This window comes from Monodelphis domestica, chromosome 1, assembly GCF_027887165.1.
Source record: "Monodelphis domestica isolate mMonDom1 chromosome 1, mMonDom1.pri, whole genome shotgun sequence".
Lineage (NCBI taxonomy): Eukaryota > Metazoa > Chordata > Mammalia > Didelphimorphia > Didelphidae > Monodelphis > Monodelphis domestica.
Genome location: NC_077227.1, coordinates 52,753,700 through 52,777,208, shown reverse-complemented (window position 1 = coordinate 52,777,208; position 23,509 = coordinate 52,753,700). Strand labels below are relative to the sequence as shown.

General features: G+C 44.5%; 1 protein-coding gene across 2 annotated transcripts in view; it reads right to left on the bottom strand.

Moving 5' to 3' along the window:
- The window catches only part of CDH23 (cadherin related 23), a 655,553-nt gene that overhangs the window by 102,365 nt on the left and 529,679 nt on the right, over positions 1–23,509 (bottom strand). For both annotated transcript variants that reach the window (XM_056799300.1, XM_056799301.1), the window contains exons 30-36: positions 22,448–22,583; positions 20,640–21,028; positions 20,428–20,529; positions 11,989–12,138; positions 10,520–10,648; positions 7,917–8,045; positions 5,348–5,575 (exon numbers count right to left, since the gene is read on the bottom strand). In XM_056799300.1, the coding sequence (XP_056655278.1) occupies positions 5,348–5,575; positions 7,917–8,045; positions 10,520–10,648; positions 11,989–12,138; positions 20,428–20,529; positions 20,640–21,028; positions 22,448–22,583 (1,263 nt within the window). The remainder of the gene's footprint in view (positions 1–5,347; positions 5,576–7,916; positions 8,046–10,519; positions 10,649–11,988; positions 12,139–20,427; positions 20,530–20,639; positions 21,029–22,447; positions 22,584–23,509) is intronic.

Here is a 23,509-nt window from a genome sequence, read left to right as displayed (position 1 = left end):
TTGCCAGTGGATAGATTACGGAGCACGTTACCTCTCCTAACAGAGAAATGGGCGACTTGTGGGTTGTAAATAGGCAATTCAGGATGAATCATAAAACACTATTTTGGGATGTGGTCAGTTCGAAATGTTTTCTGTTGGACTATGGATATCTCTTACAAAGGTTTTGTTTTTCTTTTCTTCATCCAGCGAGGGTGGGGAGAGAACACAGATTTTTGTTCATTGAAAGTAAGTTAGATTTAAAATAAAGAAAGAACATTGGGTTAAGGGATCAGACCATGTCACTCCCTGATTGAAAAACAACATTAGTGGTTTCCTGTTGCCTCTAGGATAAAACACAAACTTCTCAGCCAGGCATTTAAGGTCCTTCCTCATCTGTAGGTTGCCCATTTTTCTGGGCTAATTTTATCCCATTGCTCTTCACACATTCTCCATCCCAGCCACACTAGTCTACTAGTTGTCCAGACGTAATCGACTTTCCAGCTCTTGCCTTTGTACTTCCACCCTGGAGGTCTGCCATTCCTGGATTCACTGTGTCCTGACCCTCACCTCTTAGACTCAGTAATTTCTTCAAGGTTCAGCTCATTTGCTATTTCCCTACCCAAGACCTTTGCTGTTACTGCAAGTTATTAGCTCTCCCTCCCTCTGGAACTTACTTTGTATTTGCAACCATGCTGTATTGACTTAGCACTGTATGTGTGTTAGGGCAGCTAGGTGGTGCAATGGATAGATAAGAGTGCTGGTAGTTCCTAGAGTAAGGAAGATCTGGGTTCAAATCCAGCCTTAGACACTTACAAACTGTGATCCTTGGCAAGCCATTTAACCTGGTTTGCCTCAGTTTCTTTGTCTGTAAAATGAACTGGAGATGGAAATAACAAACCACTCCAGTATCCTTGGCAAGAAAACTGCAAACAAGACCAAGACAAATTGGACATGACTGAAAATGACTGAGCAACAATGAGAGATGTCCATGTCCTCCTTGAAGCCTTTACTAACCCAGAAAGAGCGAAACACTTATTTTCCACAGCACGGATTTGCCCCTTACTCTTTTCTGTTTTGTATTGGTGACTGTAATGCCTGGTCTCCCCATTTGTATGCTACTGAATGGCAGGAACCATAGCTGTACTTAAAAAAAATATCCCTTAGTCAAGTTTCTTGCATTTAATAAGTGCCCAGTATTTGGGGCCAGAAAGACTCAGAGGGAACATGAGAGCCAAGGTTTGAAGGGGTCGATGTGAAAGGAGCAGAGCCATTCTGTTTGGTCCTAAAGGGGATGATGACAGAATGTTACAGTCTGCATCACCCCAGGACAAGCAAAAAGCAGACAAAAGGGAAATTAAGTCTGCAGAAAAGTCTTCATGAGATGCACATGTTCCCCAGAGCATTCCTTGGTGAATGAAGTCAACCCATAGTTATGAAGTGGAACAGAGCTTCCAACATTTCAATGTTGACCTAGGGCCATCTATGACCAGTGTACTATGTACTATGTGGAAAAGTGGTACTGATTTACATAAAAAGATACAGCCAAGAAAAGTAGGCAGATTTGCTTGAATATATACATAGAGAAGAAACCATGTTAAGCGTCTTGATTTTATATGTACTTAAGGATCAATTTTCTTTTTTCTTTTTTTTAAACCCTTACCTTCCATCTCAGAATGATTACTAAGTATCATTTCTAAGGCAGAAAAGCAGTAAGGACCAGGCTCCTGGGTTAAGTGACTTGGCCAGGGTCACATAGGAAGTATCTGAGACCAGAAGGATCAGTTTTCAAGATACATCAAAGAAGGTGAGATGCCAAAAAGATTGGGAAAGATCACAGAAAGTACTAGTAGCAGAAAAAAAAGATGACTGGGGCAGCTCAGTGGACAGAGAACCAGACCTCGAGATAGGAGGATCCTGGGTTCAAATCTGGCATCAGACACTTCCCAGCTGTGTGTAGCTCCCGTTGCCTAGCTCTTGTTGCTTTTCTGTCTTGGAATTAATACTTAGTGTTGACTCTAAGATGGAAGATAAGGGTTGAAAAAATACCAGTCAAGTCACATATTAGTGTTCTCATTCCTACAAAGTTTGCATCATAGTGGTCATTACTGTATACATTGAGCATCTCCTCCATGAAAACTCAAGAATATGACAGGTAGGTTTTGTAGATCATTTCCTATAGTAGATCCCACCTTTACTGTTCCACAATCAACAGGAATTAAAATGCAAATACTTATGTATCTATTATTTGTGGAAAACAAAAAAAATCCCCACCAATTTGTCTCAGCAGAACAAAATGCTCTCAGGGTGCTCGTAGAGGCCCTTTTCCAACAAGGTGTCTCCCTCACACACATTAAAATCATCCAGGATCCCATGACAGATGGGACTGCAAAGATAACTCCATTCAACAATCTGCTGGATATCCACATCCAGGAAGGCATAAAACAAGGAGACAGATGTTTACTAAATGTGCTTGCCAGTGCCATGAAGGACGTCCTGCCAACTCCTAAATGGAAGAGAGGTTCCCTAGTGATGACATTCTCCAGATGTTCACATTAGTGAATGACATTGTGTCGGTAACGTTGAGACCTGAAAGACTACGGGGGCCTTTTCTGGGAGATCCAGGGTCATTCAAAAGAGATCAGATGAACAATCTACCCTGGAAAAACAAAGTGGGACCCCATCGGTCTGCTCCTCCTAGTGCCATCTCTGCTCTCACACCTGCTGCAAAACCTTAGGTAGGCTCTATTAGGAATATTGTCCAAGCCATCTTCCTAATGTTCAAAAGCTTTCAGAGACTTCTCAGGGTTTACTAAACACAGTCCCAACTCTTTAGCCCAACATTTAAGTGCCTCCATAATCTGGCTCCTCTTTTGGAACCCCCTTCTTCCATCTTCTGTTTTATTCCAGCCAGACTGGTACAGTCATTCTTTCCTCATTTCATCCTGTCTTCTTCCACCTTGATGTGTGCCTTGATGTATGGAATCCCCCATGCCTCCAGTGGAATACCCTTCATCGCTGCCCATTGCCATCCTTTTCTTCCCTCAAGATCCACCATAAATGGTTAGATCTTCTAGGGAACCCTAGGGACACCCTATGCCCACCTCCTGCTAGAAGTGCTCTCTCTCCCTCCTTGAATTTCTCACCCTTTCCTCTGTTTGACTTCAGTCATGAACTTAATCCCATTTTGTGACTAGTTTTGTGTGTATTTTCCCCTACTCCATCCCCCATGATCGACGGTAAATTCTGTGAGGGTACGTACGCCATGATTTTTCATATTTGAGGCTCCAAGGCTTAGCACAGTACTGCGCGCATGACAGGTACTTAATCCATTAAAAAAAAATCTGAATTAAAAGGTAGGGGTGGGAGACAGCTAGGTGGCTTGCAGATAGAGAGCCAAGTCTACAGACTTGGTCTCTAGGTTCTGAGTTCAAATATGACCTTAGACACTCCCTAGATATGTGAATCTGGCAAGTCACTTAACCCCCATTGCCTAGCCCTGACTGCTCTTCTGTTTTGGAACCATTATAAAGTATTGATTCCAAGATGGAAGGTAAGAGCTGGAAAAAAAAAAAGAATCAAGTGGGATGGAGGCAGCAGCTATGTGGCTCAGTGGATAGAGAGCCAGACTTGGAGAGAGGAAGGCTTAGATTCAAATCTGACCTCAGACACGTAACTGTGTGACCTTGAATACTTTAAACCCTGGAAAATAAGAAAATGGAGGGGGGGGGGGCTTCTCTGTATTCTTCCTCTAGGCTTGTTTGTCTTCTGGCCTTAAACATGGAATCTTGGATGTCCAGGCCTTGAGGACATGGTGACCAGCCCCCTAGCTCTCAGATAAACTGTCCCCTAATCTGTTATACAATTGAAGCCAAAAGGGGGCTAGGAAAGTAGGCGATCAATGGCAAAAAAATGATTTTATTCAACTGCAAGTGTAGCTTATAGGAGGATGTTATTGCTGTACATATGTGCAATCTCCTGGGAAAATCGATGGGATCAATACTTTATGGTGAGGCCTATTTGTCCAGACTTCCTGATTTTCCAGGAGATACAACAAGGACATGCTTTGCAGTTATAAGAGACAGAATGGTACAGTTCTGGGGTCAGAGGACTTGGGTTCAAATTCTATCTCTGATCATTACTACGTAGGTGACCCGAGGTAAGTCCCTGGGCAATAAAAGCAACACTTTGTAGTGGTTTTAAGACAGAAGGTAATAGTTTTAAAAATAAACAAATAAATAAAAATATTATAGGAAATAGATCATGTTAATATGTGGTTTTTTAAAGTTAGTTTTGTGGTCCCTGTTTCTATTTGAGTTTGATACCACTGAACCAGATAATGTCTGAGGTTCCTTCTAGCTCTAAATAGATCATCCCATGATCTTGTGGGATAGTCTCTCTACCCATATGGCCATCTCTTCAATGCCTCTAAGTGACTATCCTTCCCCTAGTATTTTTAAAAAAAGTCTAATTAATTAATAATAATTTTTATGGTTACATGAATCATGTTCCTACCCTCCCCTCCTCTTCCCACCCACCTCCCAAAGCCCTTCTCTAGTTCAGCTCCTATTTTTGCTAAAGGTGACAGTGATGAAGAAGATATAGGTCAGACAGTGAATAAAGAATTTGCCTCAAGAGTCAAGGAGACTTGGGTTCAAATCCTGACTTTGCCCCATATTGCCTTGTGACCCTGGACAAGTCGCTTAAACTTTCAATGTCTTCTACACAATTCTCTCAGACTGTCAGCTGCAGAGTATTGGTAGAGGGGTTCATCATTGTGAGAGCTCCTGACACCAGTAAAATCATCAGTGATTTCATGTCTGTGGTGGTGAGAATCTGAAAGATGAGATAGAGCTCTTGTTCCCACTTGCTCCCTACTTCTCTGCTTTAGGATGAGTTGCAATACCTCTGTGGACCTCAGTTTTCTTTTCTGCAATATGAAGGAGTTAGACTGGATGACCTTTAAAGCTCCTACTATATTTGGATCCCATGATCCTTTTCTGAGCCCCAAATTCCTTTAGGATTGACTTGGGTGAGAAATCCAAGTATATGTTGGAACCATCAAATCACTGGTGAGATGAAGGATGGAACCCTTTCCAGAGACACTCCTGGGACCAAGAGAAACAAGCCAATGTTTCACGATTCAGCAGCATCCCTTGCACTCAGCAGGACACACTTAACAAATGTTTACTGAAGGAAAGTCTAAGAAATAGGAGTCGATGCACCCATATGAGAGCATAGAGTTTCTACTCACCAGAGCTCTGCCCTTGGTGCTCTCATCATTTCTTCTAGAGAAGGCTCACTCCCCAAAGCCACAAAGCCTCATCACTTCTTCCTTTCAACCACCCCAGTCTGTAACCCCATCACTTACTGAGAGAGTTGGAGTGCCCTCATCCTCCACGGTGACCACCAAATGGTAGAAGCTTTGGCGTTCTCGATCTGGTGGTGATGGCCGGGTGGAGATCTCTCCAGTGACCCGGTCCATTCGGAAGGTCATGTCTTCATTTCCCTCGGTGATGTAGTAGGACAGGACACTGTTGATCCCAATGTCCCTGTCTGTGGCTATCACCTGGACAACAGCAGTGCCTCCACCCACGTTCTGAGGAAGAGAGGGATGGGGAGAAAGAGACTAGTCTAGATCCAGGATTGTGGCATCAGTACAATGGCGCTCTAGTCAAGGTTGAGGACCTGCTATTGAGAGTTATATGATTTCATTACAGTGTGACTCTATGGGATATCTCTCCCTTCTCATTGCTCAGTTACTCGAAGAGATGGGGCTAGTCTAGCATGGGACCCAACAATATGCCAGGTGGAGATTTTTCTCGGGATTGTATGAGAAAGCCATTTCTTTGCATAGTGCCTACAAGGCTATGCCTATCTCTTCTCTGGAGTAGGGATCTCTTTCCCAGTCCTTGGGAATTGACAGGAGGGAAGAAAAGGAAAGGTAGCCTGGCCAAACAAATTGTGGTATATGAATGTGTAATAGAATACTTTTGTACCAGAAAGAAACCTGAGTATAAAGAATTCAGGGAAACTTGGGAAGACATATAAAACGGATGCAGAGCAAAGTAAAGTAGGACCAAGAAAGTGATGACTCCATCACCATATGGGAAAACAACCCTGAAAAATTTTAGAACTCTGATCCACGAAAGGACCATTTATGACTATGGAAGACCAACAGGGAAAGCTGTTTCCTGCTCTTGGCAGAAAGGTCGTGGTGAGCCATAGGAGTGGAATGAGGCATACATTTTCAGATATGGCCAATGTGTCGGCCTGTTTCTCTAAGCTCTGTGGCTTTCCAATTGGTTCTGTTAGTAGTGATGAGGGAGACAATCACTGGGAAGTGACATTAAAAAAGAATATCAATAAAATGTTTATTAAAAGAGATAAAATAAAATAAGATACCACCCCCCAAATTAAAAAAAAAGAGGGAAAGGTACTCTATATTCAAGATTCCTACTATTTTGGGAAGATTTGCAATTCTAGTATGATTTGGAGAGAAACTGCCTGACATTTAGGACAATCTTCTCTTAATATATCCTACCATTTGGGACCCACTCCTCTATACGCCTCATTTGGTACTTATTCTATAATGCCTCATGTTACTATTTATTCTTTCATGTGTAGGAATTGTCAATCAATTAATCACCAAGCAGTTATTCAATATCTCCCATGTGCCAGGAGCTGTGCTCAGTGTCAGGGATGCAAGGACAGTCATGAACTACTCCCTGCCCTTAAGGAGTTTATAGTCTTTGGAGGGACACACAGGAATGTGTATATATGGGACAGGAGTACAACATCGTTTGGGGAGAGGGTTCCTTAAAAGATGGGAGAGAATGAGGGAAATCTTCATGAAGAAGACAGGACTTAAGCTGAATTTGGAAGGAAAACAGAGTAGATAGGGCAGAGATGAGGATAGGGCAGTCACAAGGCATGGCCAGAGCAAAGGCATGGAGATAGGAGATAGGAGATCTAGAGTTTTCCATCCTTGTGGGCAGGACAGCGAGTAAGCTAATTCAGCTGTTGTATAAAGAAGAGAGTAAAGCGTAAGAAAGACTTCAAAGGTTATGAAGAGCTTTCTTCTTTAACAATTCACTTGAATGCTTTTGCCTTTATGTCACAGTTTTTTCTGGGGGGAAACACCTTTATTCTCTCCCTCACAGATGGATCCCCCAGTTTTTGTTAAGCAAAAATGCCAAAGTAGTGGCCACAGGGGAAGAGCTTCAAATGCCAAGCAGAGGAGTTTCTCTCTGACCCCAGGAGCAAGAGTGAGCCACTAGGACTGGATGAGTACAGCAGGCAGTGACATCACCAAACTTGCATTTGAAGAAAATCACGTTTGCTGGGGCGTGGAGCACGGACCAGAATAAGGAGACACAGGAAGACCCAAGAGGAAGCCACTGTCAGAGTCCACGAGGTGAGCGAGGCAACAAGAGCCTGAACTGGGGTGGTGGCTGTGTGAGTGGTTATGACACGGGATGTGTGCATGGGGGAGATGTCGTGGAGATAACTGGATGTGTGGGGCGAATGGGGGTAAGGCACTGAGGGGGACATCCAGGTTGCGAATCGGGGGGACTGGAAAGATGGCGGCACCCCTGACAGTGACACCCAGTTCTCATGACACAGACTCATGTCTCTAGACCCTAGCACAGTGCCTGGGCATTGCTTAATAAACTGACTAATGGCTGATTGTGATTTAATGCTGAATGTGATGTTACTGATCGATTCATTGATTGGTGAACCTGAATGAATACATGAATGCCATTGGGGACATTTAGGACATGGCTGAGATTCAGCAAATATTTGTTGACTGAGTGAAGGATTAAACGGACTCGTGTAGGCACTCAGGGGATCGGAGTAAATAGCTGTGGGATGAAAGCAAGAGCCTTTCTTGACCACACAGGGCGGCAATGTGGTTGGAATTGGCAGGTTGAGCTCACCTCATTCACACTGACGTTGTACCCAAACGGGCTCTCGATGATGGGAGGGTTATCGTTGACATCCAGAATGGTGATCCGTAAGATATGGTCCTTTTTTCTGGGAGGGGAGCCGCCATCAATTGCCACAATCTAGAGGGAGGGAGAGAAGAAATCAGAAAAGGATAGTAAGTGGGATCACAGGAGGAGGAACTGGTTCTGGCTTTGGAGACTAACAATGACAAAGACTGGCTGCCAAGAGGGAGGCTTGGAAGCTGCTGACTCACATCTGGCTGGTATTGGACTGGTAAAGGGAGACGGAGCATCATGTTGGGTTATACCTGTCTACCTTTCAACCCGCCTTATGGCTGTGACTCTTTTCTGGATGTGTGCTTCTGTCTTTGGACTCTGGTCCTCGCTGCCCTGGATTACACTCGCTCTCTCTCCCTCCCCTGGTCTGGCTCCTAAATTCCAGTTCCCAGCCTTGACCCTCTGCCAAAGACCCTGCCTCTGGTTCCTGTCTTCTAGCCTTACCCTAGCTGGTCTTCAGACTCAGAGCTTCTGAAAGGTCTTTTTGTGTGTGACCTCTGAGGCACGGTAGCCGATGCCCAGGAGACGCAGGATATTCCTTCTTGGCTCTGACCTGGACAGCCCTCTCTGCTGCCCCCCCCACCCCCACCCCAGAGCTACAAGATAGCAGTAATGACAATGGGATTTGCCTTTGCACTTAACTTAATTATACTTAACGATAAGAGTTAACTTGTTATATAAGTTAACTTACTTAACTTTAAGAGAAGTTATATGGCATAGTGGAGAGTGTGCTGGCCTTGATGGCAGAAAGACCTGAGTTCAAAACCTGCCTTTGACATTTATAAGCTATACAGTGCCCACAAGCAAGTCACTGTACTCCTCTGAAACACAAGCGAGTTTCTCAGATTATGGATTCTAGGTCTCTTTCTTTCTTTTTAAAAATGCTATTGTGATTTAAAGAGTCTTTAAGGGGGGCAGCTGGGTAGCTCAGTAGATAGAGGGCCAGGCCTACAGATGGGACATCCTGGGTTAAAATCTGGCCTTAGATACTTCCTAGTTGTGTGATCCTGGACAAGTCACTTAACCCCAGTTGCCTAGCTATTATCACTCTTCTTTTTTTTTCCTTTTTTTCCCCTTCTGCCTTGGAACCAAGACAGAGTATTGATTCTAAGAAGGAAGGTAAGGGCTAAAAAAAGTCTTTATGATTCTTATATCACCATTATTTCCTAATCTGCTTTTTCCTGATTCAATTTCTTCCCCTGACAAATAGTCTCTTGTTACAAAGAAAAAACAACCAGAAAAAGTTAATTAGTTTTCCTAGACTTCATCCCACTCGATAATTATTTTTTAAACCCTTACTTCCTGTTTTAGAATTGATATTAAGTCTAAGTCTAAGGCAGAAGAGCAGTAAGGACTAGGCAATGGGGCTAAGTGGCTTGTCCAGGGTCACACAGTTAAGCGTAAGAGCCAGACTTGGAGATAGGAAGTCCTGGATTCAAATCTGATTGAATCTGGGATTTCCTCCTATCTCCAAGTTTGGCTCTCTATCCACTGAGCCACATAGCTGCCCTCATCCCATTTAATTCTTTTTTTTAAGTCCTGACCTTCCATCTTAGAATCAATACTGTATATTAATATACATAGTAATTATTAATATGTTAATATTAATATAATCAATACTGGTATTAGTTCCAAGGCAGAAGAGCAGTAAGGGCCAGGCAATGGGGGTTAAGTGACTTACCCAGGGTCATATGGCTAGCAAGCATCTGAGATTTGAAGCCAGGACCTCCTGGCTCTAAATCCACTGAACCACCTAGCTGCCCCCACTCCCTCTGATTCTTACAATATCCCTGTAAGTAGAGTAGGTACAATTTCCCTCAGTTTTCAGATGAGGAAACTGAGGCATGCAGTGAATTAGGAATGAGGCAGGACTGTTGTCAAGTTCCTCCTACCTCCCCAAACTACTTTTGGCTTTCAAGACAGGCCCTGTATGGTAGAAACCATAGTCATTTCTTGCTCTGAATACAAGACTTCTCTATCCAGCCATTCTTGTTCTTCTCCAATGGGACCATAATGACTACTAGTCCAAATCAAAGACTTTATTCTGTCCCATACTGACTGTGTGACCATGGGTAAGTCATTGAACCCCTAGATCCTTCTGGAAATGCACTGGGGCACCAACTTACAGATGAGCTGCTGACCTTCACTGGCTCATCTATTTATTTTCTGTCTTGTGCAGTCCATACTGACCCAGATATAGTGACCAATGGGAACAAAGCCAAATTAGAAGATAGAGTAGACTATAAGATCATAGATTTAGAGCAAAAGGAAGCTCAGAGGCCATCTGGTCCAACTCTTGCATTTTGTAGATAAAGAATAGAGTTTTAGAGGGGTTAAGTCGCATACCGAAGGTTACACAGCAATGAAATGGCCAAGCTGAGACACTGACCTCGATTTGACTCCAGATTCACGGAGCCATCATGGAACAGAGCATGTTGCCATCCCCAAAGCTCTCCAAGGCAATGAGCTCTGCTGCTCTGAGTCAGAGCTCTCAGGGTTCTAGCTCATTCCAGGTGAGATGGGGGAGGTCTACTTACCTTGAGAATATAGTGATCCAGTTCTTCTCTGTCCAGCGGCCTGGCCACAAACACTTCACCTACGGAGTCATTGGAGGTGAGAATTTCAAAGGCCCCACCAATGTTTCCTGAGGCCAAATAGAAAGAGACCTGTCAGGGGAAGAAGAGGTGATATTGAGAAGGAGATCTGGGAAGGTGGAAGGAGTGAGAGAATATAGGAGACAGGGGGAAGGGGATGGTAAATATTTGAGGACCAGTTCTATGAAAAAAATAAATGTCTACACCACACACTTTTAATTTAATCTGCATTACAAACATTTACTCCATCACCCAAGTCTAGATGATTAACGGGACAATAACGTGAATGCTAACTTGTCTCTATTTGCTGATTTTTGAGGTATAAATGCTCATACAATAAATTTAACAATCAACTCTCTTGAGCCAATAGTTCAAGCACACGCCAGTAGTAGTCACAGCTCTGCTCTTACTCTATGGTCCTGAAGCAATATGATCCAAGCATTTAGTCCTTGTCTAGGCATATTCTTTGGAGAATCATGAACCATTTTCTAGTACTCACTAGCCAAGAAAGTTTGATGAGGGACGATTATTAGGTAGCACCACTCCAAAAGGCGGGTGCTACTCTTCTGGTTTGGTGTGTTTCAGTTGGCTCTTCTATAAATAAGTCCTCTAACTCTGGATTGGGCTGCTATTGGGTGTTGGATCTGGTGCTTGGGGGTTGTCTAGTGTTGTGTGCAAACATTCTTACCAGGAATGTAGGCTCCTTGAGGGCAGGGACTTAATGAATAGTGGATCATGGTCAGAAAGACTTGAGTTTAAGACCTGCCTCTGACACTGTGTGACCTGGAGTAAGCCAGTCAAGGTCTCGGGGTTCTGGCTACTCTCTGAGATCCTAAGTTATTGTCGAGTTGAGGATCTTCAGTGGCATAGGTAGGTTCTGGACTGGGAGCTCCCCCAAATGATGAAAACACAAATCTAGACAGAAAGAATACCTACAGTGCCCAGCAAGGTCCTGGGCACGCACTGGTTCAATGTTTGCTTGAGTTTTCTCGTATGACTTGGGAGCAATGGGGCTGTGGGTAAGCATGTGTCTCTCATGATATACAACTAGTAGATGTCAACACATTTTCCATGATCTGGAGCTTGTGTGATTGACAACTCAAGAATGGTGGCATAGTCATGGAGCAGACCCCGAGAGGGAGTTGGCTTGTGCCTAGGTCCCCCAAGTCTGGACTCCATCTCTGCCCTCGTCTGTCTCTAAACCCAGCTGAGGCCAGCCCTTAGGTTCTGTTTTTAACTTGACCCAACTCTAAGAACTTGAAGGAAGACTTCTGTCTGGTCTGCTCTGTCTTTAGCTCAAGGCTAGATTTGAGTGGACTGTGTTTGAGAACAATGAAATAGCCCCTGGCTGAGTCCTCCATGTTGTTCTTCCCACTGGGGAGGGAAGCTGGGAGGGATGGTGCACCCCCTACCTGCCCATTGCTGCCAATGTCAGCATCCCGAGCAGTGACCACGGCTACCCGGCGCCCCACGGCGTAGTCCTCAGGCACATTGACAGCCGAGTCCGAGGTAGGGTCAAATTGGGGGCTGTTGTCATTCTCGTCCAACACCGTGATATAGACCTGGGAAGGGTGGGAGAATGTGGTCAGAGGCCCCAAGGGGGGCCACCAGAGGCCATGTTGTTCCAGCTCCACACACCACAGAAGCACAGCAAGGACCTCCTGATGGATGGGGATCAAAATCCAGGTCCAGCTTGGGGAGGAAGGTGGGAAAAACTCTGCCAGGCAGGGCTGGCATTATGCCCTGGAAGATGGTCAAGATGGGCATGGCCTGGATGGAGCAGGGGAGCTGGTCCTCCAGCTGGGCTCTACCCCATTTGTACAGAATGGGCCCAGGTTTGTTTTTGCCGATTAGGGGCTGGGGTGTGGGCTGAGGGACCTGGGGCCCCGGGAAAGGAGCAGAGGGTTTCCATGCTTACTGACATAACTTAATGATGCCATGCAAGGAACATGCAAGCACATGCAAATGAACACGTTCATTCTGAGTCAACAGCTCTGGCCTTCTTGTGAAAAGCCTAGAACCCAGAGTTCATCAATATGCTGAAAGGGGTCCTCATGGGAGCACCATATTCACATCTAGGGAATTCCTTGCCCTGGCTGCCTCCCATTTTACATGGCTTTGTAATATGATGAGGACTAGTCCCTAAAGACTGGCGGTGGGGCACAGAGAGAGAGAGAGAGTGACCCATGATCTCTAAGCATTTAGCTTCTAGCTTCTTTCCCTGTTCCACGTGCTGTGGGGTTTACATGATGTCTTACAGATTATGTGAGCACTTGAATTGTCTATAATTCATCAGAAATGGCTTTTTCTGTTCATTTGCAATTCTTTCCCTTCCCTCTGACTTCATTCTCCATGATCCCAGCCCTTCGGTGGTAGAAGAAAAATGAACGATCCCAAACATCTCCACCAGCCACCTTCCCATCCTTTCTACACCCCTTTCCCCTCCCCTCCTCTTAGAGGGGGCTCTTAAAGAGAGGACTCGAGGACTGTGTTCTGTCTAAGTATCTTGGATGTCTTTGGCTTTATCTGATGCTGAAGGCTCAGCACTCGGGGAGAGGGAGGGAGGGAGAGAGAGACAGAGAGTCATAAAGAGGGAGAGACAGATAGAGATAGAGATAGTCAGAGAGACAGACAGTGAGTGAGAGTGTGTATGTATGTCTAGATATCTTCCTAGAAGTGCATAAACCACATCCCCATCATTCCTATCTGGATAAGTTATTTCATTTCTTCATGACCAAACCCTTCTACTTACTTATACTCCCCACCCCGCAACTAGCAATAGTATTTAAGAGCTGGAATAATCCTTAGAGATAATTTTACAGATGAGAAAGAAACTGAGGCTTAAACATCTCAATTCCTTTTTTCACTCTAATGAAAGGATTTTCAAACTATTCCATTTAATTTTCTGATCAATGTCACAGCACCTGGGAACTCTAACTACTTCAGAATAAGGAGAAGACGATTGGGACACAGGGAATTTTGGGTAGTTTGATCCACTAGCAGGAGGAATTCTGGTTCCCCAACGCTCCTTTGGTTATGCCTCTGAGGATGGGACAAAAGTGGGTTATATTTATTTCAGGATCTGTTTTATTCATGCTCATTTCCATGATCATCTAGTGGCCAAAGCTATAGAGAGCGAGGCCAAGACTGGGGTCCTTTGACGTTGGCCATGGAGAAGAAGCTGAGATGTTAGGAAGGATGAGGCAGGTTGATGCTAGTGAGGAGAACCAGGTCCTTGAGTGGGGAAGTCAAATGATGTAGGGATGAGAAGAGTGGAGAATTGGAGAAAGGGGAGCCCTGGAATGTGGTTGAGTCATTGAGCTGCAATGTCACAGGGATAGGGGTGCCCTGTTCCTCCTTTTCAACATCTTGTGGCAGGAAGATGCTCAGGGCTGACAAACCCTTACATCTGACTCTATCCACTCTGGCCCTACATCTCAGGGACAAGGGAGGGGGAAGAAGAGGCTTCTGGGAAGGGGAGAAAGGTATAGTTAAGTTGTGGTTTAGGTTCTTGATCTGTGACTTGGCAGAGGAAACTGTGTCACCTTTAAAAGGCCCCTTGCCCACACTCTCCCCACATGCTGGAGAGAGTTTGGGGGTGGAAGGAAAAAAGAGTCAGTGTATTTGGGCCAGCACTTTTGACTGAGGTTCTGCCAGAGGGTCAGGGGATGGTCTGTGCTTTCTGGAAAGAAAGCTGGTGACTAGGTAAAAAAAGAGGCAGGGGCATGTTTGTTAATGTATTGTTACTTTATAAGAAGCAGGAGACTAGAGGCTTAGGCAGGACATGAGAGAATGTATGCTCTGGCACTGGCAACCATGGGAGACTCTGCATCACTTTGTCCTGGAGTCTTTAAGAAAAAGATCTGGCTTGGTTACCCAATCATAATAACTAGTGTGGACTAACTGGCTCTTACAATGCTTGCAGGTTTTTTTAGCAGGCAATCAACAAACTTTTATTAAGTACCTTGTTATTTCCAGCACTTACAAATCTACAAAGACAAAAATAAAGCGGTCCCTGTTCTGAAGGAGCTTACGCTGAAGGAGCTTAGTCCTTGAGAAAATTAGTTAAAATAGGAAGGTACTGGATAAAGTATCTTCTCTTGGCAAATGATGCCTGAAGCGAGATCTTCCTTGGTCTGGGTTCCCCTTTACATTGAGCTGAAAATGGGTAATGATCCAATTTCCCTGAGTATAATATTTGATCATTTGCTAACTATCCCACTCTCCAAAGTAGGTCTTCTAAACCCTTTAAGCTCCTCTTCCCCTACCCTCTCAGATGAGAACCGTCCTTCATATTTTACTAACAGATTGCTGGGAGCTCTCTTTTCTTCCATCCTCATCCAGATGCATTCTGCTATTCTCTCCTCCACCTCTGTCTCACATTACCTTCTTATAAAGGCCAACCCTTCTACATGCAGTAAGTGGTCCCATTCTAACCCATCTTCTCCAGCAGATAGCTCCCTCTGTCATCCCTACTCTCTCACGTATCTTCAACCTGTCCCAGTCTTGGCTATTTCCCTTCTGCCTACAAACCTACCCTGGTCTCCAAAACCTTAAAAAACCCTCACGGGATCCACCCTTCCTCAGTAGCTATTGTCTCTTGTCTCTCCTTCCCTTTGTGGTTAAAGTCCTTGAGAAGGTTTTCTACTGGGGTTGCCTCTTACTTTGTTCTTTCTTCTTGTTGCTTTCTTCTCATCTCTCAGTCTGCCTTCCAACCTCATAATTCAGCTTAAACTGCTCTTTCCAGAGATACCAAGGCTCTCTTGATTCCACATCTAATGCCTCTGCCTCTCTCTGTCTCTCTCCCTCTTCCTCTCCCCCTCCTCCCTCCCTCCATCCCTTCTTCTCTCTCCTTGCCGGTGTCTCTGTCCCTCTTTCTCTGTCTCTTTGTCTCCCTCTCTCTCCTCTTGTCTTAGAATCAATGCTGAGTTTCAGTTCTGAGGCAGAAGTGTGGTTGGGGCTAAGGCAATTGGGACTGAGTGACTTGTCCTCACTTAACCACTGGACTACAGCAGTAGCCTGCTGCCTGGTCTCTCTGCCCCAAGCTTCTGGCCACTGTAGTCCATCTGCCATTCAGCGATCAAAGGGGTTTTCCTAAAGTACAGGTTTGACCATGTCATCCCCTTGCTCAGTAAATTCCAGTGGCTCCTTATCACTTCTAGGAAGAGGTAGGGGAGAAAAGAATACTCTTGGGGGAAGGAGATCAGCAAAGGCTGTGTGGAGAACATTGGTGCCTGAGCTGACCCTTGAAGAGAGAGAAGTATTCTAAAAGGCAAAGAGATGAGGGAATAAATGCAGGGGGGAAAGGAGATCACACTTTAATTTGGGAAGTAGCTATGTTCTAGTTTGCCTTGAATATAATATACTTTCAGGGAACTAATGAGAAATAAAGTTGGAAAGGTAAGTTGGAACTAGATCTTGGAGGGCCTTCAATACAAGGATTCTGAAGGGTTTATATTTTATTCTTAAAACAATAGGGAGCTACTGAAGATTTTTGAGGACTTGAGTGACACTAGAGTGAAGACTGTAATTTAGAAAGGTGATATTGGCAGAGACAGAGAGACAAAGAAAGAGAGACAGAGTGTGGGGAATGGGATGGAGAAGGGAGAAGTTAGAGGTAGAGACCATGAAGGAGGCTATTGGAGGATAGGATGGAGAAGGGAGAGAGTAAAGGTAGAGACCATGATGGAAGCTATTGAAGGATAGGATGGAGAAGAGAGAGAGTAGAGGTAGAGACCATGATGGAAGCTATTGGAGGATAGGATGGAGAAGAGAGAGAGTAAAGGTAGAGACCATGATGGAAGCTATTGGAGGATAGGATGGAGAAGAGAGAGAGTAGAGGTAGAGACCATGATGGAAGCTATTGGAGGATAGGATGGAGAAGAGAGAGAGTAGAGGTAGAGACCATGATGGAAGCTATTGGAGGATAGGATGGAGAAGGGAGAGAGTAAAGGTAGAGACCATGATGGAAGCTATTGAAGGATAGGATGGAGAAGAGAGAGAGTAGAGGTAGAGACCATGATGGAAGCTATTGGAGGATAGGATGGAGAAGAGAGAGAGTAAAGGTAGAGACCATGATGGAAGCTATTGGAGGATAGGATGGAGAAGAGAGAGAGTAGAGGTAGAGACCATGATGGAAGCTATTGGAGGATAGGATGGAGAAGAGAGAGAGTAGAGGTAGAGACCATGATGGAAGCTATTGGAGGATAGGATGGAGAAGGGAGAGAGTAAAGGTAGAGACCATGATGGAAGCTATTGAAGGATAGGATGGAGAAGAGAGAGAGTAGAGGTAGAGACCATGATGGAAGCTATTGGAGGATAGGATGGAGAAGAGAGAGAGTAGAGGTAGAGACCATGATGGAAGCTATTATAATAATGCAGGTGAAAGTTGAGAAATGCCTGCAGGATGGTGGTGACCATATGAGTATAGAGAAGGGGAAAGATGTAATAGATGTTACAGAGTTGAAATTAAAACTGGGCAACTGATTGGATGTGGGGATTGTGGGAGGGGAAACATCCAGGATACTCAGCCTTCCTGGTGACTGCAAGGAGGGTAATGCCATCATCAGAAACAGGGAAGCTGGGAGAAGGGGCAGGTTTAGGCACACAGATCTTTCAGTTTGGGGCATATTGAGGATGTGTGCCGATCTCTGTCTCAGAAAACTAAGGTGAAGTAAGGGGAGTATGTAAAATGTGAAGTAATAGGGAGAGTAACCTCTGGGGAGGTCAGGAGAATCTGGGGGGAGCCTGAGAGTCCTAGAAGTTGAACAATTCTGGTGGGAATAGCAGGGAGCCAGTTTGTAGCAGCCCAGGGAGATGGTCCAGTGGAGATGAGTGAGTCATGGTGACCTTGGGGAGGACTCAATCCCTCTGGGTCCTGGATTCCTCAGGTATAAAATGAGGACAAGGTGACCCCAGAGGTCCATTCCGGCTCTAAATCTATGATTCTATGAGGAAGGAGAAAACCCTCAGGAAAGGGTGCCTCAAGGGACCAGTTTCTTTAGTGTGTCACAGACCAAATGGCCCGACAGCTGCTAAAAGCCAACCTATCCCCTCACAGAGCCCATTGGAACCTCTACCGGGCTACCAGAAGCAGATGATTCTCAATTTTCTTGATGGAAGCAGTGATGCAAATAGCCTAAAGATAGTTATGTCTGGCTTTTGAAATGCACGATATGTTATTTCTCCCACAGCAAATTTTCCTTTCCAGTGACTCTCTTAGGCCAATATTAAAATGAGCTTATCCATCCTGAGCATACATCAACTGACCAGGGAGGGGGAGGGGAGTGGTGGGAGGAAGCTGCCAAAGCCCACACTGGTTGGATGGGGAAATTTTGCCTGGAATGGAACATTTCTGGATGTGACCCATATGGCAGATGAGCCACATATGGAAAATGGAAAATTGGGACCCACTGATTCTCCTAGACAGATAGTAAATAAAACCCCAGGTTTAGAGTTAGGAAGACCTGAGTTTGAATCCCACGTCAGACACTCACTAGCTGTTTGAACCTGAATAATTAATTTAACTCCTCTCAGCCTCACTTTCTCCATATGTAAAAATAATAGCTAACATTTATATAGTGCCTACGGTATGCCAGTAACTTTGCTAAGTGTTTTATAAATATCATTTAAAAATGTGGGTAATAATAGCACTTAACTCAGAATGGTGGTAAGAATCAAATGAAGTAATAGTTGTAAATTGCTTTGCAAATTTTAAAGCACTATATAAATGATAGTTCTTTCTCTCCGACCTCTCCTCCTCTTCTTCCTTCTCCTCCTCCTCCACAGTACTCATATCCATCTAGTCAACCATTGCATCTTTTGTTAGGACTACCCCTTCTCTCTCCTTTTTGGAATGTCCTTAATCCAAGTTATTCCCTTTCTTCAAAACCAAGTTCAAGTCAAAGGATCATAGATTTAGAGCTGGAAGAAACCTTAGAGGCCATTTAGCATGACCTCCTTGTTTTGGATGAGGGAACTGAGCCTCAGAGAGGTCCTGATGGTAAGGGGGGATCTTTGCGGAGAATTCCACTGGCTGACCTGGGATTTAAGCTCAGGCCCTTTGGATCCAAAGCCAGAACATTTCCTGGGTACCAGCTTGTTTCTCAAGTATTACAATTCCAAAGAAATCTCCTCTGATTGTTATTTTTTTTTTGTTAGTTTGGCTTTAAAAAAAATAAACCTTTATATTCTGTCTTGGAATCAATACTGTGTATTGGTTCCAAGGCAGAAGAGTGGTAAGGGCTAGGCAATGGGGGTCAAGTGACTTGCCCAGGGTCACACAGCTGGGAAATGTCTGAGGCCAGATTTGAACCCAGGACTTCTCATTTCTAGGCCTGGCTCTCAATCCATGGAGCTACCCAGCTTCCCCCTAGTTTGCCTTTTAAACCCTTACCTTCTGCCTTTGGATTGATATTATCAGTTCCAAGGCACAAGAGTGGTAAAGGGCTGGGCAAATGGTGCTAAATAATTCATCCTGGGTCACACAACTAGGAAGTGTCTGAGGCCCGATTTGAACCCAGGAATTCCTGTCTCCAGTTGTGGCTCTCTAGCTAGTGAACCACTTAGCTGCCCCCAACTATTACATCCTAAAGTGATCTCCCTTTCTCTGAGATCTCCTCAGAATATACGAATGAATCTAGCACTTGGCCAAGAACTCTCCTTAAGGGTGGCTTCCTATTTTGTGTGTTGGCCGTATCTAAATGTTTGGGGCCAACATCTTTCTTCTATGGGATGTATGGCAGGCCCAGACACCCAAGAGAAGCACGATGAATTCTGGTTGACCTGATTAGGAGAGTTTTGTTCAGAGCAGAAAGAACTAGAACAGAGAACATCCATGTAGAGAAGGGAGTGCAGAGCTGCTGAACTCTACTTAGAATTGTCCTCTGGTGGGAAGGAGGATCAGCTAAAGGCTCACAGCTAAATCTCATGCAAGGCTCAGAACAGACAGTGTCCATAGACCAAAAGACAGAAAGGAAAAAAAACCAAACTCAGAGCATGTCGACTCACCTTCTGCAGAAGCGACAGCAGGAAAGAAGTAGAGAAAAATATAATGGTTACTGATTCAGGTGGTGCTTCTAGTTGGCCCTCAGCTGAGCAATGGGAGGAAGATCTGGTAGGAGAACTCAGGGAGTCTGGCTTGATAACAACGTATCATGGGGAGGATGCCCCAGTTGTCTTAGATCATCCTTACTCTCCTCTGCCTGGGTTTTAGTATCCAGAGTATGAATTTGGGGAATCTGATCCAGGTAGGACCTGAGAAAGAGTGTGCCCCAAGCTATAGCTTGGGGCCATGATGGCAAGATTCTGGGAAGAAGAGGGCAATTATGGGAGGCTCAAGGCTACTCTAGACCATTGATAGCCCAGAATCAGTTCTGGAAGCTACTCCTTGCCCCATTCTTCCAATCTGAGCTAATACTCATTCCCTTTTATCTTATATCTTTATCCTCATATCTCTTATCCTCTTATATTTCTTTCATTCCCATCTCCCTTTCATTGGGGATGGAGCCAAAATGGCGGCTGAGTAGGAGTGAAAGCTGGAACTGCTCTGAGAATCCTCTCAAACCATATCCTTTTTATCCCTTTTTAGACTTGGTCCTACTCCCATGGTCTGTCAAAGCTCTCTAGGCTATAAGCTGTCAATCAGGTGAGCCCCTTTCATTATTCTTTTTTTAAAAAACGTAAACCCTTGTCTTCTGTCTTAGAATCAATACTAAATATTGGTTCCAAAGCAGAAGATTGGTAAGGACTAGGCAATGGGGGTTAAGTGACTTGCCCAGGGTCATACAGCTATGAAGTGTAGCCAACTAGCTGCTCCCCCCTGTATTACTTTTAGTGAAATATTGACTTACCACAGTAGAATCAATTTTGGGTCCTCCATCGTCTGCCACAACTGTCAGGGTATAGAAATCTCCTTTTTCCCTGTCCACCAGGCCCTTGACAGTGATCACACCCTGTTGGAGAGAGGAAGGATCCAGATGGTGAATGGACAAAGGGAGCAAGTAGGCAGTTAATTTGCTGATCACTCCCCCACACCCCATCCTCGCCATGCCTTCTAACTTACGGTGACTGAATCGATTTTGAAGAGGGCCCGGGCCTGGGGGCTGGTGTAAGGGTCAAATCTGTAGACTATCGGGTTGATGTTGTCAATGGAGAATGCTTGTACCCTCACCACCTCAGAGCCCCAGGGCAGGTTCTCCATGATGGCAGCCTCATAGGAAGCATTCGAGAACTGCACAGCCTCATCCAGCTCATTGAGGAGAGTGATATAGACGCTGCAGAAGCCCTGGTTGAAAGGGGGCGCCTGGTCGGTGGCTGACACATTCATCAGGTAGCTTGTCTTGGTCTCGTAGTCCAGATAGTCAATGGTGATGATGAGACCCGTGCTCTCATCAATCTCAAACTTCCCCTCCGAGCCCGACAAGATGCGGTAGATCACCAGCCCACCATCCCCTGGAAGAAGGGGCAGAGGTTGGTACATCTCATTTACAAGATAATCCTTCCTTTTCCCAACAACCTACTCTGGACCTAATCTGGGGCTCATGGAGAGGCAGCACCCCAACCTCTGTAGTCTGGAAATTGGTATGAAATATGGGGAATCCCAAGGGAGAGACCCTACACTGCTGGACTGTTGGTTCTAAGTTGACCTATGATGTACATGCCTCTGTCAATCATGCCGTTAACCCCTGCAAAAGCTGAGATTTATACAACTAAGTGGAGTTTCGAGCAAGAAAGTATTTGAGCAGGAGCCGAATAGGTGATTTTTCAGGAATAGTAGAAAAACCAAATCTTTGTGTATATTCTCAAATTGAAGTTTTCAGTAATGTGATCTTTTCTCCTTTCCTAAAATTAATGCCGATTGTAAACTTCTAGATCTACTAGGGGACCTGAAGTATGACTGCTTTCTAGGTAAATAAATGATTATTTGGAGAAGGCAATGACCCTTAGAAATATGGTGCAGTGAATAAAAAGGCTAGAACTGGAGTCAGGAACTGTGTTCAGATCCTACCTATATAACTGCTTACCTTCAGTTTCCTCACCTTGAAAATAGTGGAAAATAGTATCTGTAGAATTTTACCTCCCAGGGAAGTAAGTGCTCCTTTCCTCTATTAGCTAACCTTTTAAACCATTAGTATTAAGGTTGAGGCACTGTATTCAAATGTGGCCTCAGACACTTCTTATTTGCAGGACCCTGCGCAAGCCACTTAAATTTTATTAGCCTTATTTTCTGCTTCTGTAAAATAGTACAGATAAAGCACCTGCCTCCCAGGGTTGTTGTGAGGATCAAATGAGAAAAATATTTGTAAAACAGCTTTCTAGTACTATATAAACACTAGCTATTATCACCATCATTATTTATTAGTCTTAGTATTAGTATTATCCCCCAAGGTCACATTATTGGGGGGGGGCTCCCAGGTCACAAATTTGGCTTGTATTGTGATTTCAGTTCACTAAAATCTTTTCCATGTGAATTATAGCCTAGCTACGTAGGTGTTTCCTCTAAGATTTTTTTCAGTTTAAATTTGTTTATTTTTTTCTTTGTTACATTAAATTTCCCATGTATCTCCCTCCCTATAGAAGGCATATATATATGCTGATATATATATGCTGATATATATATATATATATATATCTATATATCTCGATAGACAGATAAACTGTACTGCATGTGTTTCTATCAGTTCTTTCTCTGGAGGCAGACATTCACAGTTGTTCTTCAAACAATATTTCTTGGAAGTTTTCTTTTTGAACCCAAATGGACTTTACATTTATCCCCATTAAATTTCATGATGCATCCCCCTCAATGAATGAATGTACATGGGCTGGATTTCAACTTGGTTGGGGTGGGAGGGTATAAAAGGGAAGACTCACCTGTGTCCCTGTCTGTCGCCCGGACAACAATGACCGACGTCCCGATGCCCGCAGTCTCCCGTAGTCCCAGGCGGCTGTATTGCTGCTGGGTGAACACTGGCACCTCATCATTGACATCTTCCACATAGACAATGACCTGGAGAGGGACAGGGGACCAGAAAGGAAGGCTGTGAGGGAACAGTTGTTGACTGAGATCTGGGTTGGAGTCATGGGTCTCTCCTGTGGCCGTAGGCAGGTTAACAACCCCTTGGGCGCTCAGTTTCCTTCTAGGTCAAGCCATTGACCCAGGGCACTCATTACGCATCTCTACTGAGTGCCAGGCTCTACTCCAGAAGCTGAGAATACAAAGACAAAAATGACAGTCCCAACCTTCAAGAGACTTGCTTCATGATGAGGCACAGACACCTATACTTCCCATGTACACATAAGGACTAGCTCATTGGGTGAAGGTACTAGCAGCAAGAGGAGAGAGGGAATTCATATAGAAAATGAAGGAAAAGTTCTAGATCATCTCTAAGATCCTAGATCCAAGACTTAGCTCATTCATAATATTTTTTTAACTCTTTCCTTTGGTCTTAGAATTGTATTGGTTCCAAGGCAGAAGAGCAGGAAGGGCTAGGCAATGGGGGTTAAGTGACTTGCCCAGGGTCACCCAGCTGGGAAGGACATGTCCAAGGCCAGATTTGAAATCAGGACCTCCTGAATTCAGGGGCTGTTGCTGTATCCACTGAGCCAGCTAGCTGCCTACAAGATTCTTTTAAATATTAAAACAATTTCTTTTGGATGAGGCATTCATGAGATTTGGCGCCCAAGCACTTTCTCCAATTCTCTGAGCCTACAGGACTCAGCAAGACCACATTCTTGCCTTTGAGCAAGGGGAAGTCTTTGCCTGCTTGGCTGGTGTCCACAGGGACTTACCCAAGGCCAGTGCTGAAGAGCAGATAGAGATCAGGGAAGGTCAGCTCTCAATTGCCTGGTCAGACAGAGCCTGTGATCTTTTGGCATCATTTCTATTTTATTTGGAATGTGGTCACACAGAAATCCTCAGCAGCCAGTGGGCTC